Source organism: Neltuma alba, unplaced genomic scaffold, assembly GCF_004799145.2.
Source record: "Neltuma alba isolate B1F8T4 unplaced genomic scaffold, ASM479914v2 tig00012170_pilon, whole genome shotgun sequence".
NCBI lineage: Eukaryota > Viridiplantae > Streptophyta > Magnoliopsida > Fabales > Fabaceae > Neltuma > Neltuma alba.
Window position 1 is genome coordinate 1 of NW_021636715.1, and position 15,197 is coordinate 15,197.

The 15,197-nt window shown below is 31.6% G+C and overlaps 2 protein-coding genes and 1 pseudogene across 2 annotated transcripts; 2 read left to right on the forward strand and 1 right to left on the reverse strand.

Moving 5' to 3' along the window:
- Positions 1 to 6: 6 nt before the first annotated feature.
- On the forward strand, positions 7 to 688 carry LOC114724146 (omega-hydroxypalmitate O-feruloyl transferase-like; the record flags this gene model as incomplete). Its single annotated transcript, XM_028910450.1, has 1 exon — positions 7 to 688. A coding segment is annotated over one exon (528 nt), but the record flags the coding sequence as incomplete, so codon positions are not given.
- Positions 689 to 1,835: 1,147 nt separating this feature from the next.
- Positions 1,836 to 5,161, reverse strand: LOC114724142 (lysine-specific demethylase JMJ706-like; annotated as a pseudogene).
- Positions 5,162 to 10,814: 5,653 nt separating this feature from the next.
- Positions 10,815 to 11,309, forward strand: LOC114724143 (probable calcium-binding protein CML18). Its single transcript, XM_028910447.1, has one exon. The coding sequence runs from the start codon at positions 10,815 to 10,817 to the stop codon at positions 11,307 to 11,309; it is 495 nt and encodes a 164-aa protein (XP_028766280.1).
- Positions 11,310 to 15,197: the final 3,888 nt, after the last annotated feature.

Below are 15,197 nucleotides of genomic sequence, written 5' to 3' on the forward strand. Positions count from 1 at the left end.
CAAAAGTGCTCTACTTTTGAAGCCCTTTCTGGTTTTGTATGGAGAGCTCGTACTGAAGCCTTGAAGATGAAACCTAATCAACAAACCAAGCTTCTCTTTGCTGTTAATGGACGGTCAAGATTCGTTCCTCCATTACCAGAAGGCTACTTTGGAAACGCCATACTATTCACACATTCACTGTGTGAGGCTGGTGAGTTGCTGAAGAATCCTCTATCATTCGCAGTTGGGTTGGTTCAGAAGGCCATTGATTTGGTTTCAGATAGGTATTTGAGATCAGCTATAGATTACTTTGAGACGACAAGAGCGAGGCCTTCCTTAACAGCCACGCTTTTGATTACAACTTGGACTAGGTTGTCTTTCCAGACCACAGATTTTGGATGGGGACAGCCTCTGTGTTCTGGGCCTGTCACCTTGCCTGAGAAAGAGGTTGCCTTGTTCCTCTCTCATGGGGGAGAGAGGAAGAACATAAATGTTCTTCTGGGTTTGCGTGCTTCTGCCATGGAAGAGTTTGAAGCCCTGATGAGGCAGTTATGAAAATCTTTCAACGATTATTACTCATTAATTTGCTTTATTTGTGTTCCACGTCCAATATGTTTAATTAATTAATCCTATGTCTGTGTCTGCTCTATAAATTAATGTTCTGTTGATATTGTTGTTAATTATTGAGAAATAATCTTGTTCTTAAGTTTCTTTATTGTTGAATGTTCGTCTTGAATTTGGAACACAGAGCTTTTTTCAATTATTATTTGGCATACTTTCAACTACATCATAATCAATGGTTTGAAGTCAATATACAACTCTAATATACCAGGTAAATATGTGGGCATTTAATAATTTGTAAATATTTCATTAACTTTCATAAAATATCTTTATTTCACATCATGTAATTGGATAAGGCGAAAGCATACATTTAATTATTTAACTTTATACAACATTTCAATTTGCTTTCTTAACTTTAAAAAACATATATTTAGTGCTGTAATCCTAAAATAGTTATGTTTATACTTTTTAAATTTAAAGAACTAAAGTGAAATTTTCTACAAAATTAAAGGACTAAATGTATACTTTAGCTAATTAGATAATTAATTCCACCATATCATTATTCTCTGTTGTGTGCCAAGAAAAGAAATTGTAGAACAAAGAAATCAATTATTAATCTTAAAGTTGACATCAAAGCTACAATAAAGAGGAGAGTATAAAAAATAATAAAATGATGAAAATACTCAAAGAAAAGAACTTTTCCATAATATGAGGATGTGGATACAATGAGACTGAATCATTACTTCCTACTATAACGTTACAGAAACAATACACACTCTATTAATATATGCTGCACTTACTCGTCCCTAGTAATTCTATAATTCTATATACATTAATTTCTTATAAATGAAAAAGAGAAGCCATCTGCTTAAATTTCTATCCAGCTTCAGCCTAAGCCTGCATAAATTCAAAAAGTAATGCCATTTAGGAAGTTAGCATTGATAGGGTTAGTTGAAGAATATAGAGCCATTGAAGTGAATAGATACATGATAATGGGTCTCGCTTCTAATATGTGGGTGTCATAAAAATGGCGCGATTATCATGTGTCTATATCTCTTTCTTCACTTTTAAGTAAGGTCACTTTAAAGGATCACAAAATAATAAAACGAATTAATACATCAATGCTAATAAAGTTGGAACACAAAGTACCGGTACCATACAGATAGTATCAGCACATGAGTTTAACATTACTAACCTCATGTACACTTATCTTTAGAAGATCCAAATAATGAATTAAAACAAATTTAGTCCTTAACTTATTAAAGAGTACATACCTTATTATCTTGAATGCTTTCTTAGTCAGTGTAAAAGAATGCCTGTGACAGTATATTTGCTCCACTATGTCTTTGAACTTCCAACAAAATGTCTTTTTCCAGGTCAAAACTTGTGGCAGCATCCATCAGTGCCAACATTTCATCTCTCTTGAAAAGTGTGCATTGCCTGCCGCATTTGCAATTCTGAGTCTCAATTTCTGTATAGCAAAATAAAAAGATGAAGAAAAGATTCATGAAGTTCAGATAAGGACATAATTTGATGCAAATCAAACCGCAATAGATATATATCTTAAATCATCTGCATGCCAGACTGTAATTAGAAAGGATCACTTCAATTTAAATGCTTAAACTATTAAGTGAAGAGTTATAAACAGGTTAAGCATTAACTTTCTCATCAATAGTGAAAGCAACTAATATGACTATTAAGCAAATGACAATAATGATATCTTACCATCATGGGAAATACAAATGGGATGAGTAAAGCAGTACTTGCAGAGCAAGAAAGCCACATAACAGTCTCTACAGCAGAGGCTGCATACCACAGTACCAAGAAAATTTGAAGAACTTGAATACTTTATTGAACTCTCCAGTCTTGAAAGAGCCTCGTCGTAAAATCGCATGAGCTGCATAAAAGATAGCTTAGTAGCATGGTCGGATTCCAAATTGAGTTGTTATTTGAACCTTTGAGATTTGGGGCCTTGTAAATTAGCATTGCCTCATTACAAAGAAGTTCCTCAAAGGGAATCATAGGCATCTTTCCAAGATGTGCATAACGCCTTGTAGCTTCAGCCCCTAATGGAAACCAATCACTCACTGCAAAGTTTACTGCTTCTCCACAGTTGAATCCTGAACCAACAAGAATCCAATCCAATAAATATAAATATATACATTGAAACCTACATAATGCGTAATTAACTTGGGTTTTCTTGTCTTGGATATGATTCTAGCACCATTGTGCTAAAGCTCAGTTAGGGGATTTGGGATTTTGTGATAAAACAGGCAGAGTGATTTAGATCCTCTGAAGTTAGAAGCTTGTGAAGTACTTTTAAAGTATGAAAGAAATAAAAAGAAAACGGAGAGTGGGTGGAAAGGAGAAAGTGAGCTTCATACACATTCTCACTTCTTATGTGATTGTCTCCCATTCTCTCTCACTTCAAAGACCATGCTACTATCAATGCACAGAAAGATAGGGATTGGTACCATGACTAAATCCAGCATGATATGCTTTAGGAAAGGTGATGACAAACTCCCCAGGCTTCTGCACAGCCTTATAAACTGGCACACCATGCTGGAGCAACACATTTGGAGAAAACATGGTTGTTTTATGAGAAAGAGCTTCAAAGGCACCAGCCTTTCCATCATGTTTTGATAAAATCTTATAGTGGAACACCTGATCCAAGGCAACCTCTTCAAATTGAGAGGCCGCACAGCTGGGAACGCCATACCAAGTTTTGTTTGCTCCTGAGTGATGGTAGTTAATGCTACAAAAGGATTAAAACATATAAGAGCTAGGTGCAGTAAAATAGTAGATGAACATAAACATCAGAGTAATAGTTTTGAGAATTACCTGTACAAATAGTGATCTTCTACATGCCATGCAAACATACTGAATAGCATTCCAATATAAAGCATAGGGTCAGTTATTCCCTACCCAAAAAAAGAAACGTTGCCATGAGGTTTATAATAATCACTCCGAAAACAGTGTTCAAATTTTTATTGAGATTATGTTTAAAGATTGCTCTCTTACTGGAATGTCTCGGTCAATGAACCGCAGTGTAGATTTCTGCAGCCGCGAGAAATTCTGGGATTGAAGAAAAAAAGAAAGTTTTATTTTCACAACACAATGATCAGTCTGAATTTGTTAACAATTAACAGAAGCATATTATAGAGAACAAATGGGAAAAGTAGTGTCTTAAAAACTACCTTCAAATTCCATTTGCTTTTTGCAAGCTTGTCATTAGGATCACATGAAAAAGCACTACCTTCAACATTGACTCCATACTCAACTGTTCCCGTCTCTCCATGCTCCATCTCATGCCAGAATAACTTTTCCACATATGAAGAAGGAAGATTTCCTGAACTGTAAAACCTACTGAGAAAGGCCTTGTTTGCCAAAGTCTCGAAATCACGGTAAGTGTATTTTCTGATGGAAACAATATTATTCAGCAGTTGAACAATGTCAATTGAATCATAATCCTAGAATTATAGTCATAATGCATTTTCTTACCTGCCTCTGAAAGAATAGGTTGTTTCATTGTCCTCATTTAATTCAGAAAACCGAAGAGGTTGTACAATAGTTTCAAACTTGAAATTTTCTCTCTCTTTCGTTAAGACAACAGCAGCTGGAATAGAGGCATTTAGAGGAGAAACAATTTTGCATATTCCTGAAACATTTAAATGAAGATTTATCATTAGAAATATGCTATTTGTTCTATGAGAGTGTTATGAGAATCAAACCATATGCAATGTCAAAGAAAAATGTTCATGGTCATTTGCTTCTAATAGATCAATGACATTGCATGAGCAGGATACAGAAAAGGCCCGTATGCTCGGTTGTTGCGGAAAATTCCTCATGAACATTACTATAAGGGTAAACTATACATAACTCTGTAAACTTTAGATTAGATATTAATAACTTCCCTTACCTCCAAAACTTGACAAGGAAACTCCATGTACTTTTAAAATTATACAAATAACTCCCTTATTGTTAATTTGCCTATTCTATAACATGACAGAGAATTTATCTGCACAGGATTTAAATTTAGGATAATCACATGCAGACATGCTCATAACCCAATGTTTAATGAATTAATGGAGTACATGGTCGCATATCATGCTCCATTATTAAGATAGAGGGTTAATTAATGGAAGGGGATTGTCTTCACAAAATTGGAAATTTAGGAAGATTCTTGATCAAATTTTAAATATCGTGAGAGTTATTTGTGCACAACTCAAAATTCAAGGGGATTTTATGCAACTTAGCTTTAATATAAAGAAGAACGAAGGACTAAAGCCAGTTCATGAACATATTAAAAAGCTAAAAATAATAAACAACAGGAAATATGACTTTGATCACTTATACCGTATTTTTGTGCCTGAGGAACAATCTTCTGCAGATAAACTAAAGGATCCTCAAACTCCTGCTCTGATGGGCAGAAAACAGGACATTCTAGAATCTTATTGACCCATTCTTGTTCTGCCAAGTCTACTTTGCTCAGTTTGCTCAACATATCTTTGCCTGTTGTGTCCTTTTCTCTTCCACATCCAGACACTTCAACTGCTCTTGTTTTGTTTGATTTCTTCATTTCACTAGAATCTGATGCCTCTGATGTGACACCAGACTCCATCCTTCGTAGCCTCCTGTGCATTCTTTCTGTTATTTCCAGTTATTCCCGAAATTTTCTTCTTGTCCAATGTTAGGTTCTGTAGAAGAGAGAATAAGAATGGGGAGGGGAAAGAACAGATGAAAAGTTAGAAGAAAGATGAGAGGGAGAGAGAGCCTAGAACCGGTATCTGAAATCCTAGGAGATGAGAAGAGGGCAATTCCTGAATAATATACTTTCATTCATGTCTCCAAGACTAATACATATGATGTCTAAATGGGCTGGTAGGATAAGACATAAAATAACTGACGATGACCTCCTATAACTGAAGATAACTGATAATAACTACTCCCACGTTGAACTGAGAAAAACTAACACGTGTATTAACTTCCCTCAATTCATAAACTACCCTTTATTCTTGCTCTTTCCCCTAGAATACACCTGAAACTGACGTGGGACCCTATCATCCAACCTGGTGGAATATGAAAAAGAAAATTGGAGGACAAATCAGTATCAATATCAATATGAAAAATAAAATCCATATCAAGTGTTTCTAATAATGAGATACGAACATTGAGACTTATTTCTTATACTCGGTGCAATAAATATGAAATTGTGTCTAATTAAGCTAAAAGCTATGTATCCAAGTTCAGCCAAAATACAAAAATGTTAAGAACATAATTTTGTAGATTTGTCGAAGAAATGGAATGGAGTATGACTATGTCTATTACCCTACAAACCTTTGCTCTATTTACATGACATCTGCCAGTTTTATTATTTTTGTTCTCTGATTGCATACAACAGCCGTAAATTGAGATTCTTCTAAACTGGATTACCTGCCGGTATCGTATACCTCATATATCGCCCCTTTCAAAGGGCGAAAGAAATATTTATTTTGCACCACATAAAACATTAAAAAAATAGGGGGGTTGAAATCTAGGATAAACCCGTTAAAGATCATATTCACGATTCATGAAAAACTTCACAATATAGGCTTGGCTCAATCGCCCAAAAAGAACCAAAAAACTAGGTACATGGAAAGGCAAAACCATGAAAACTATAAAGACATTTATACATATTTCGTAGTTTTCGTATCGAGTGAGGATTTATTTTCTTGATCCATTGATTGCTTCGCAACAGTACTTAGTTTCACTGTACTCTAAATAAGATCACTAATGATAAGCATTTCAAAGTTAAAGAATCAATATCAGTATATATAACAAAAAATTTATAGTAAACCTCTTTATTTACTTATACGTCATGAATAATGGGGCATATGTGCTAAAATTCCACTTGTTTAGTTAAACAAATTTTGTAGTAAACAAATCATATAAGTATTGCTATCACTAGATGAATATGCATTATGTCCATATATAATAGAGACAAATAAGAATATTCGATACATTCAACATACATATTATCACAACATGACAACTCGGGAAGTAGTTTTTTTCATGTTTCCAACTATATATGCAATGATTCACATATCAGTAAAAGTCAACTTTTTCTCAGTTGTAATGCAAGGCGGACTATAACGGTCTATATGATTCAATTACACAGTAAATCGAAAGCAATTCAAAAGTCGTTTCGTGTTCATGTTCAAGACGTGTGTGGCACTTGTATTAAACAAAGTTCATCATTTTATGGCGCTTGAGTTGTTGTCCATAATAGAGACAAATAAACAAACACTTACAAAACTCTGCAAAGGGAACAAATTAAACGAAGAGATTGTATTCATTAAAAAGCCAACTATATGGAGACAAATCTTGCATCACAGAACCACAAGAATTTGACAGTAGTGTTGTTTCTAACACAAAAATGGGTACAAAATCAAACAAGAAGAAAAGAGAAGAAATTTCAGAATTCAAATCCTGTTCTTTTTTACCATCCCAAGAGCACAAGACAAACTATGATTATAAGCCTTTAAAACTCGCAATGTGTTACACAAACCCTCGTTTAAATTTCCTCTTTTAGCATTTAGAAGAAAGCAACAGATACAAGAAGACCAAAAAAGGAAGTAACACTGAGTATAAAATCAGGGAGGAGAGCGGTATATACTTTCCGATAGTGATGATCAGAAACTTTCTCGTGCTTTCTTCGCATCCAAATAGAAGTACAGAAACTGGACGAAGAAGCAAATGAACCAGCGAATGATTTGCTTCCTAGAAAGATAAAAGATAGAATCTGAGAAAAATTAGGAAAGTTTGAGCAATGTGAGAGATTAAGAGGAATCATTGTGAGGAGTGTGATAATACCGTTTAACTCTTTCGATTCAGGCGGTTACTTGTATGTGACTTTTTGGCGCGTGATTAAGAAGTTTGGCCCTGCAAGACACGTGGCGATATCGCAGTGGGTAAGTCCATGACGGTATATGCGGATGCGATGCACTTAATCGATCATAGCCGTTAGGTCAATGAGTAATAAACCTTCCAAAATCCAAGCAGACTTAAATCGGTTTGAATACATTTCCTCCTTTGTCGTTAAATCGATTCGGACAAAAATATGATTAAGAATATTACCGTGTCCAGAAATTTATTAGAACGAAAATGTTTAAGAAAAATAAAATATAAAGATACGAGTCATTTCATTTAATTTGACTATAATAAAAGGACGTTGTTATGATCATGTTTTTCCTCAAAATTAAAAATAACATCGCTCAAAGTTACAAGTAAATGTTTTTTAAAAATAACTTTATAAATTTAAAGTCGTTGAATATAATTCTCCATATATCAAATATCTCAAGTCAAGAATTTATTTTAAAAAAAATAATTGATTCAAGACCGTATTGGTGATGCATTATCCTAACATTATTTGTATGAAATATCAACGATGCTATGGGCTAAAAAAAAATACTTATCGGATTCTAAATATAAAATCCTTATATAATGCATATAAGGGTCTTATATTTAGGATCGAAGAAGTACCAAGGATGCTAAATTATTATTGGCCAAAAGGAAATCTAAATTATTGAGTCCCTTCTCTTTTTTATAAGTTTAAACTTGTGAGTTTAATAATCTTGTTCACAATTTATTTGAATGAAATTAAAACGAGTATTTTTATGTTTAATGAAAAAAAAACTCTTTTCACATATTCATCATATATAAAATAAATTACTTCTCCCTCAATTAATCAATCAATCGTGTATTTATTTATTCTTTTTAATGGCAAAGTTGTTATTATTATTGTTATTAATTCGTAACGTAATTCGAGAAGAAATTTCCGGCGTTTGAGATATGAGTCGCATTATCTTTACTAGTATCTCTTTTCATTAATGAAAATTAAGGGAATTTCATTTCTAAGAAAATAAAAGAAGTTACAATCAAATGTACAAAATTACATGAGATCAAAATGACGAGAAGTACCTGGAGTATGTCCCAACGAGAGTTCTTCGTTAAAGTTCTTTTAAACCATAGGCAGATCCCCACTTTCCTAATCTATATTCTGATAAAGGGCAAAATTTATCAATGTTGTATATTTAGCGTAACTTACCTAATTGATGAACTACACATCAGTAGATGTTTAAAGGGACATTTGGTAAAAAAAAAAAAAAATCTCTGTTTGAAAAACTCAATCGGCTAAAAAGACTTAAAGGGTGTTTGGGTAGCATTAGAAGTACTTTTGAAAAGCACTTTTCTGCAAATCGAGATAAACTCTTTCACATATTTACTTCGTATACCGTAAAAGCACTTTTAAAATCATAATTTTGATTCCATCCAAACACTCCTTTAAATTCAAGCACGTGTAATTATAACCTGTATGTGAGTGTAACTTTTCTTTTATTATATGCAAATAACTTTCATACTAATGATTATTACACATCATTAATAAGATATTGTACATCACGGATTATAGTTACATTCATTTATTTATTTATTTATTAGTTAACTAAGCTTTCAAATGAGGAGTTTTAACCAAATTTTCCATATTTAAATGGTTATATTGACATCTCGTGGTGTATGAGACACCAATCATTTTTTAAGGCTTTTTAAAATGTAAATTTATAATTTTAAATTTTCTTTACGGGGAATAATGAATTCATGACCTATGGTATAAAACAAAATTTGAATGACCATATTTAAAAAGTTTTAAATTTTTAATTTTTTAAAATTATGAAATGCATTTTTTAAAGATGGTAGCCAACAAAATTATATTTAAATTTGTGAAAAATCTGAGGTTAATTTTTTTATATCCATTATATTAAATTCTCCAATTACACATAGCATGTGTCTTTTTTTATTTCATGTAAATTTATAATGAAATACTACTTCTCTCATCCTATTTATAAGTCATTTCCAACATGTTTCATAAATACCAAGAAAAATCTTAAATTTCAAACCCTTATTTAAAATTCAACAACTTTTTAACTTTATTCTTATTTAATATACACCATAATTCATGTAAAGAAAGTCAATAATAATAAATAAAGAGTAAAATTGTACATTCACTCAAAAAATTTCTTTCAGTGCTTTATAAATAAGATCAAAAAAGTCTTTTCTCTATCCTGTAAATAGGACCAGAAGAGTAACATTTTAAAAATAGGATACATGATCATGTATGATTGTAAAACTTGATGGATATAAAAAATTTGATGCAACTATTGTGCTTAATTTTACATTAGGCTAAATCACAAACAATATAATTCTTTAAATTTTATGTGATGTCTCTCATCTTTTTAAAATTTATAATAATTCTCGTAAATTTTTACATTTGTGTAGCTAGCTCTTCCGTGAGTAGTTGTATTCATCACTTATTTATACATAACATGTAACTCAAAGTTTGTATATATAAGTTATATTTATACAAAAATAAAATTTAGGAAAATATATAATTGATGGTCGAGATTATTCACACAAAGTTAAAATGACTTAATGTAAGTTATAATAATGATAAGTAACTTAAATAATAAGAGCCAAGAGAGTTATTTATAGTCTTGGTTCAAAATTTAGAAAAAGTTTTGTATGATTTAGCCTTTTATGTTAGGATTAAAGTGCAAATTTATCCTAAAATTTTTTGCCTAAGAGTGTTGGGCATCTAAAATTTTTTGTGTGCAAATTTGTCCAAAAATTTTAATATTATAAGGATATTATTCTTTATTGTTAAAAAAACTAATACTCATCATTAAAATAGTGACATTTACCGTAGCATTTTTAACGTTAGCAACAGTGCCACGATTTTAGTTAAATTCAAGGGGAAATTTGCATTATCTCATGCATAACATAGTATAAATAAACCTTAAAACATAATAAATCTTCTCTTTGTAGTTTTGAAAATCTCGACAGTACGCATGACGGCATAAGCAGCGAGCACATACTGGATCCATATTCATTAATCACACATTGTTTTTTCATTAATTACTGATTTTTTTTTTTGGGGCCAGCGACATTAATCACTGGTTTATGTGAATACTAAACGGTCAAACCTGATAAATATACTACCATCATCGCCTAGAAAAACTGCACGTAGTGTTCAGATCCGAGAATCAAGCTACACAGAGAAAGCGAGTTGTTATAGACTTTGATAATTCCTCAAATGTTTTTCTTACCATTTGATTATTCTCAGAAACTCTGAATTTTTCTCCGGAAAACGGACCCTTACCACCAAGAAAATCAATCAATGAAGTGCAAAACACATTGATTAATCATCGATCGGTCTCGGTCTCAAAATCATCGGATCAGGAATGAGCTCAAACAAACAACCGGTGAAACTGGACGACGAGCAGCTGGCGGAGTTGCGAGAGATTTTCCGATCGTTTGACCGGAACAAGGACGGAAGCTTGACGCAGCTCGAGCTAGGGTCGTTGCTCCGGTCGCTGGGTTTGAAGCCGAGCGAGGACCAGCTGGAGGCGTTGATCCAGAAGGCCGACAGGAACAGCAACGGCATGGTGGAGTTCTCCGAGTTCGTCGCCATGGTCGAGCCGGATCTCATCCACGCTCACAGCCCCTACACGGAGGACCAACTCCGCCAGATCTTCCGGATGTTCGACCGCGACGGCAACGGCTACATCACGGCCGCCGAACTCGCACATTCCATGGCCAAGTTGGGCCACGCCCTCACGGCGGAGGAGCTCACCGGAATGATCAAAGAGGCTGATACCGACGGCGACGGTTGCATTAACTTTCAAGAATTCGCTCAGGCAATCACTTCTGCCGCCTTCAACAATTCTTGGGGCTGATAATCAAAATCGCATCACTTCTCTCATAAAAGTTCTCACAGCTCCTTCAAATATCAAGCTACCTGTTCATATTATTTTCATTTTATCAATGAGGGTATAGTTTAGCATAATAGAATCATTTTTAAGTACAAAATTCGAACTTGTGAAAGTGCTATACATGTCAAGGTTAAAGTAAAAATTTATCCAAACAAATTATCTCACTCAAGAATTGTTAGGCATCTGAAATTTTTTTAGGTGCAAAATGGTCCTGGAAATTTAGAATCATAATAATGTTATTTCTTACCATTTAAAATATGTAATAGTTAACGATACTATTTTAATAGTTAATGTTAAGTTTCTAACAGTATGGGACAAGTATTACTACGATTTCAAACTTTTAGGATAAATTCGCATTTAAAAAAAATTCTTGAGTGCCCAAAGCTCTAAGCGAAAACTACATATCTGTACATTAACTTATATTTAATACAAGTATACATTTCACAATCATGTTGTTAACAAGCAATGCAATTGATACTGCTTTGTTCTTAAAATTCAAAATACAGATTACAGGAAATTTTTCTTAAGACGTACTCAACTTATGTTTGGGTTCAACTCTTGGGAATCCAATAAGTCCTTTTGGTATGTTACCTTTGCCCAAATGCTGTTTGGGTGCTTATTTTCTGATTTGAAAGTCTATTTGAAGGGCTAGAGATTTTGGAGGTTTTTTGTTACTGTACTAGTGTTATATCAACTATTGCAAGACGCAATATAATTATGGTTAGAGCAAATTACAAATAAAGACCCCTCAATATATAAAATGGCAATTAGGGACCCTAAATTTGAGAAATTGCTCACAAGGACCCGGTCCCAATTTGCAATTATGAAATCATGGCCAAATTACCAAAATACCCCTCTTTAATTTTTTTTTTTAAAAAGAACACCATTGCCTCGCCAGAATCCGGCCGCCGGCACCGGAGCTCTGATGCCGACGGCCGGATTCCGGCCATTGCCGGCGGCCTTCCTTTTGTTTTTTTTTGAAACTGTTTTTTTTTTAAATTGGGGGGAAGTGAGGTTGGGGGGATTTGATTCCCCAACCTAATGCTTTTCAAAATTAGGAATGACCATCGAGTCAACAAATTTTTGCTAACATTATAATACAAAAAAAAAAATAAGTTAACTCATTTACTCTTGTTCCAGGTGATAACAACAATACATTTAGAAATAACAAGTTCTGATTGTAAAATAACACGTCTGGAATGAAAATTTAACAATATGTTTTTTTTATAACAACAAATTTTGTTGCAGGTGATAACAACAAAACATTTGAAAATAACAAGTTCTGATTATAAAATAACAAGTCTGGGATTAAAATTTAACAACACGTTTTTTTTATAACAACACACTCTGTTTCAGGTGATAACAACAATACATTTGGAAATAACAAGTTCTGATTATAAAATAACTAGTTTGGAATTAAAATTTAACAGCACCTTTTTTTTTTATATAACAACACATTTTATTCCAAGTGATAATAACAATACATTTGAAAATAACAAGTTCTGATTATAAAATAAGAAATCTGGAATTAAAATTTAACAACACTTTTTTTTATAACAATTAATTATTTTATACTTTTGAAAAATAAATTATTTATAACTTATAAAAAGTATTTTAATCTATTTAATTTGCTAAAAAAATAATTTTTATCTCCAATTTATAATCAGAACTTGAAGTGTAATTTATTATAGATTAAAAATACTTTTTTATTGTTCAAATTTATAAATAAAATTTAGGGAAAATGACAACACACTTTTTTAATTTTTTTTAAAAAATTTTTAATCTATATATCTATACAACTCATTATAAATCAAACTACTTTTTATAAATTATAAATAGTACAATTTATTGTAGATTGAAAATACTTTTTGATTGCTTAAATTTATAAATGAAATTTATCTCTAATTTATAATTAAAAATACTATTTTATTCTTTAAATATAAAAACTATTTTTAATATTTAAAGAATGAAATAATAAATTATACTATAATATTTAAATACTTAATAATAAATTTTAATATTTAAAGAATGAAATAATATAAAAATTTATACTATGATTTATAGATTAAAAATAATTAATACTTAATTATAAATGCTTTATAATTTATAAGAAGTAGTTTGATTTATAATGAGTTGTATAGATATATAGATTAAAAATTATTTTTTAGAAAAAAAATAAATATATTAAAAATATTTTTATAAGTTATAAATAATTTATTTTCCAAAATCATAATATAAATAATTTTCTAAAAAAACGTGTTGTTAAATTTTAATTCCAGACTTGTTATTTTATAATCAGAACTTGTTATTTTCAAATGTATTGTTGTTATCACCTGTAACAAAATTTGTTGTTATAAAAAAAACATATTGTTAAATTTTCATTCCAGACGTGTTATTTTACAATCAGAACTTGTTATTTCTAAATATATTGTTGTTATCACCTGGAACAAGAGTAAATGAGTTAACTTATATTTTTTTTGTATTATAATGTTAGTAAAAATTTGTTGGCTCGATGGTCATTTCTAATTTTGGGAAGCATAAGTTGGGGGATAAAAAAAAAACAGTTTCAAAAAAAAAAAAACAAAGGAAGGCTGCCGGCAATGGCCGGAATCCGGCCGCCGGCATCGGAGCTCCGATGCCGGTGGTGGTGTTCTTTTTTTTAAAAAAAATTAAAGAGAGGTATTTTGGTAATTTGGCCATGATTTCATAATTGCAAATTGGGACCGGGTCCTTGTGAGTAATTTCTCAAATTCAGGGTCCCTGATTGCTATTTTATATATTGAGAGGTCTTTATTTACAATTTTTCCTTATGGTTATCATCCCTTTCAATTTATTATAAACTCAACTAGAAGAATTTTGCACAGGAATTGACATGTTGATCTTAACTTTTTGTATGAAGAGGAAAATAGAGAAGCTGATTTTTTTGGCTAGGTTGGCTTATAAGCAAATTTTTTACTTTAATCTACTTTTTTTTTTTTACCATCTACCCTTTTTTGGAGGTGAATAATGTTGATTTGTAGTTTTCTTCTATTTGTATTTTTTTCAACATGGAATGATCTGTTTCCTGCTTTCATTAAAAAAAAAAATTAACTCCCTTTTTGTCAATGTTGCCCCTTACTTTCATTAAAAACAAACATATATTTTTTAAAAAAATCTTTAGTTGGATTGTAATGCTAACTGTACCTTTTTTTTTTGGCACAACTCTAATTTGTACTTTGAATTGATTGTGGAAAAACAATTTTACATACTCATCCGGTCCTTAATATAAGACCTATTTAACTAATTTGATTAGATTAAGGAAGTTAGGTAAGTTAGTTAATTATAAGAAAAGTGACATATTTTTCCTAAAACACCACAATCATCTTTCTTACTACCACATCTCCCTCTTCTACTTGATTATGGTTAAGGAAGTATCCATAGGGATAATTTAGAGAAAACTGATAAATATGAAAAATGGTTCTTATATTTAGGACTAAAACTACCTTAAGAATTGGGTCCTATATTAAGGACCGGAGGAGTATTAGAAAAGTTTTATTTCATAAAGTGTAAAAATAATTTTTAAAGTTAAAACAAAATCACCGCCAAAATGTTTCTTTTTGTTTTTTTTAAAGTACATGTATCTTTTTATTGGAAGTATTATAAATATACTGAATGTAGGTATCTATCTCAATGAAGATTTATATATTAGTTTATCATATTATAAGATATTAATTTTTTTTTTTTTGCTAGACTCAACTTCTGTTTAATTGAATTTTTTTTTAATCCAATCTCTCTTTGGTCTAGATGATCGAACTTAGATTCACCAATTTCAGGCCTATTGTTGAATGTTGAAATGAGGATCTCGTTCAAAGC

Coding starts and splice junctions, on each gene's coding strand:
- LOC114724143 (XM_028910447.1), top strand. CDS start 10,815: ATGAGCTCAAACAAACAACCGGTGAAACTGGACGACGAGCAGCTGGCG.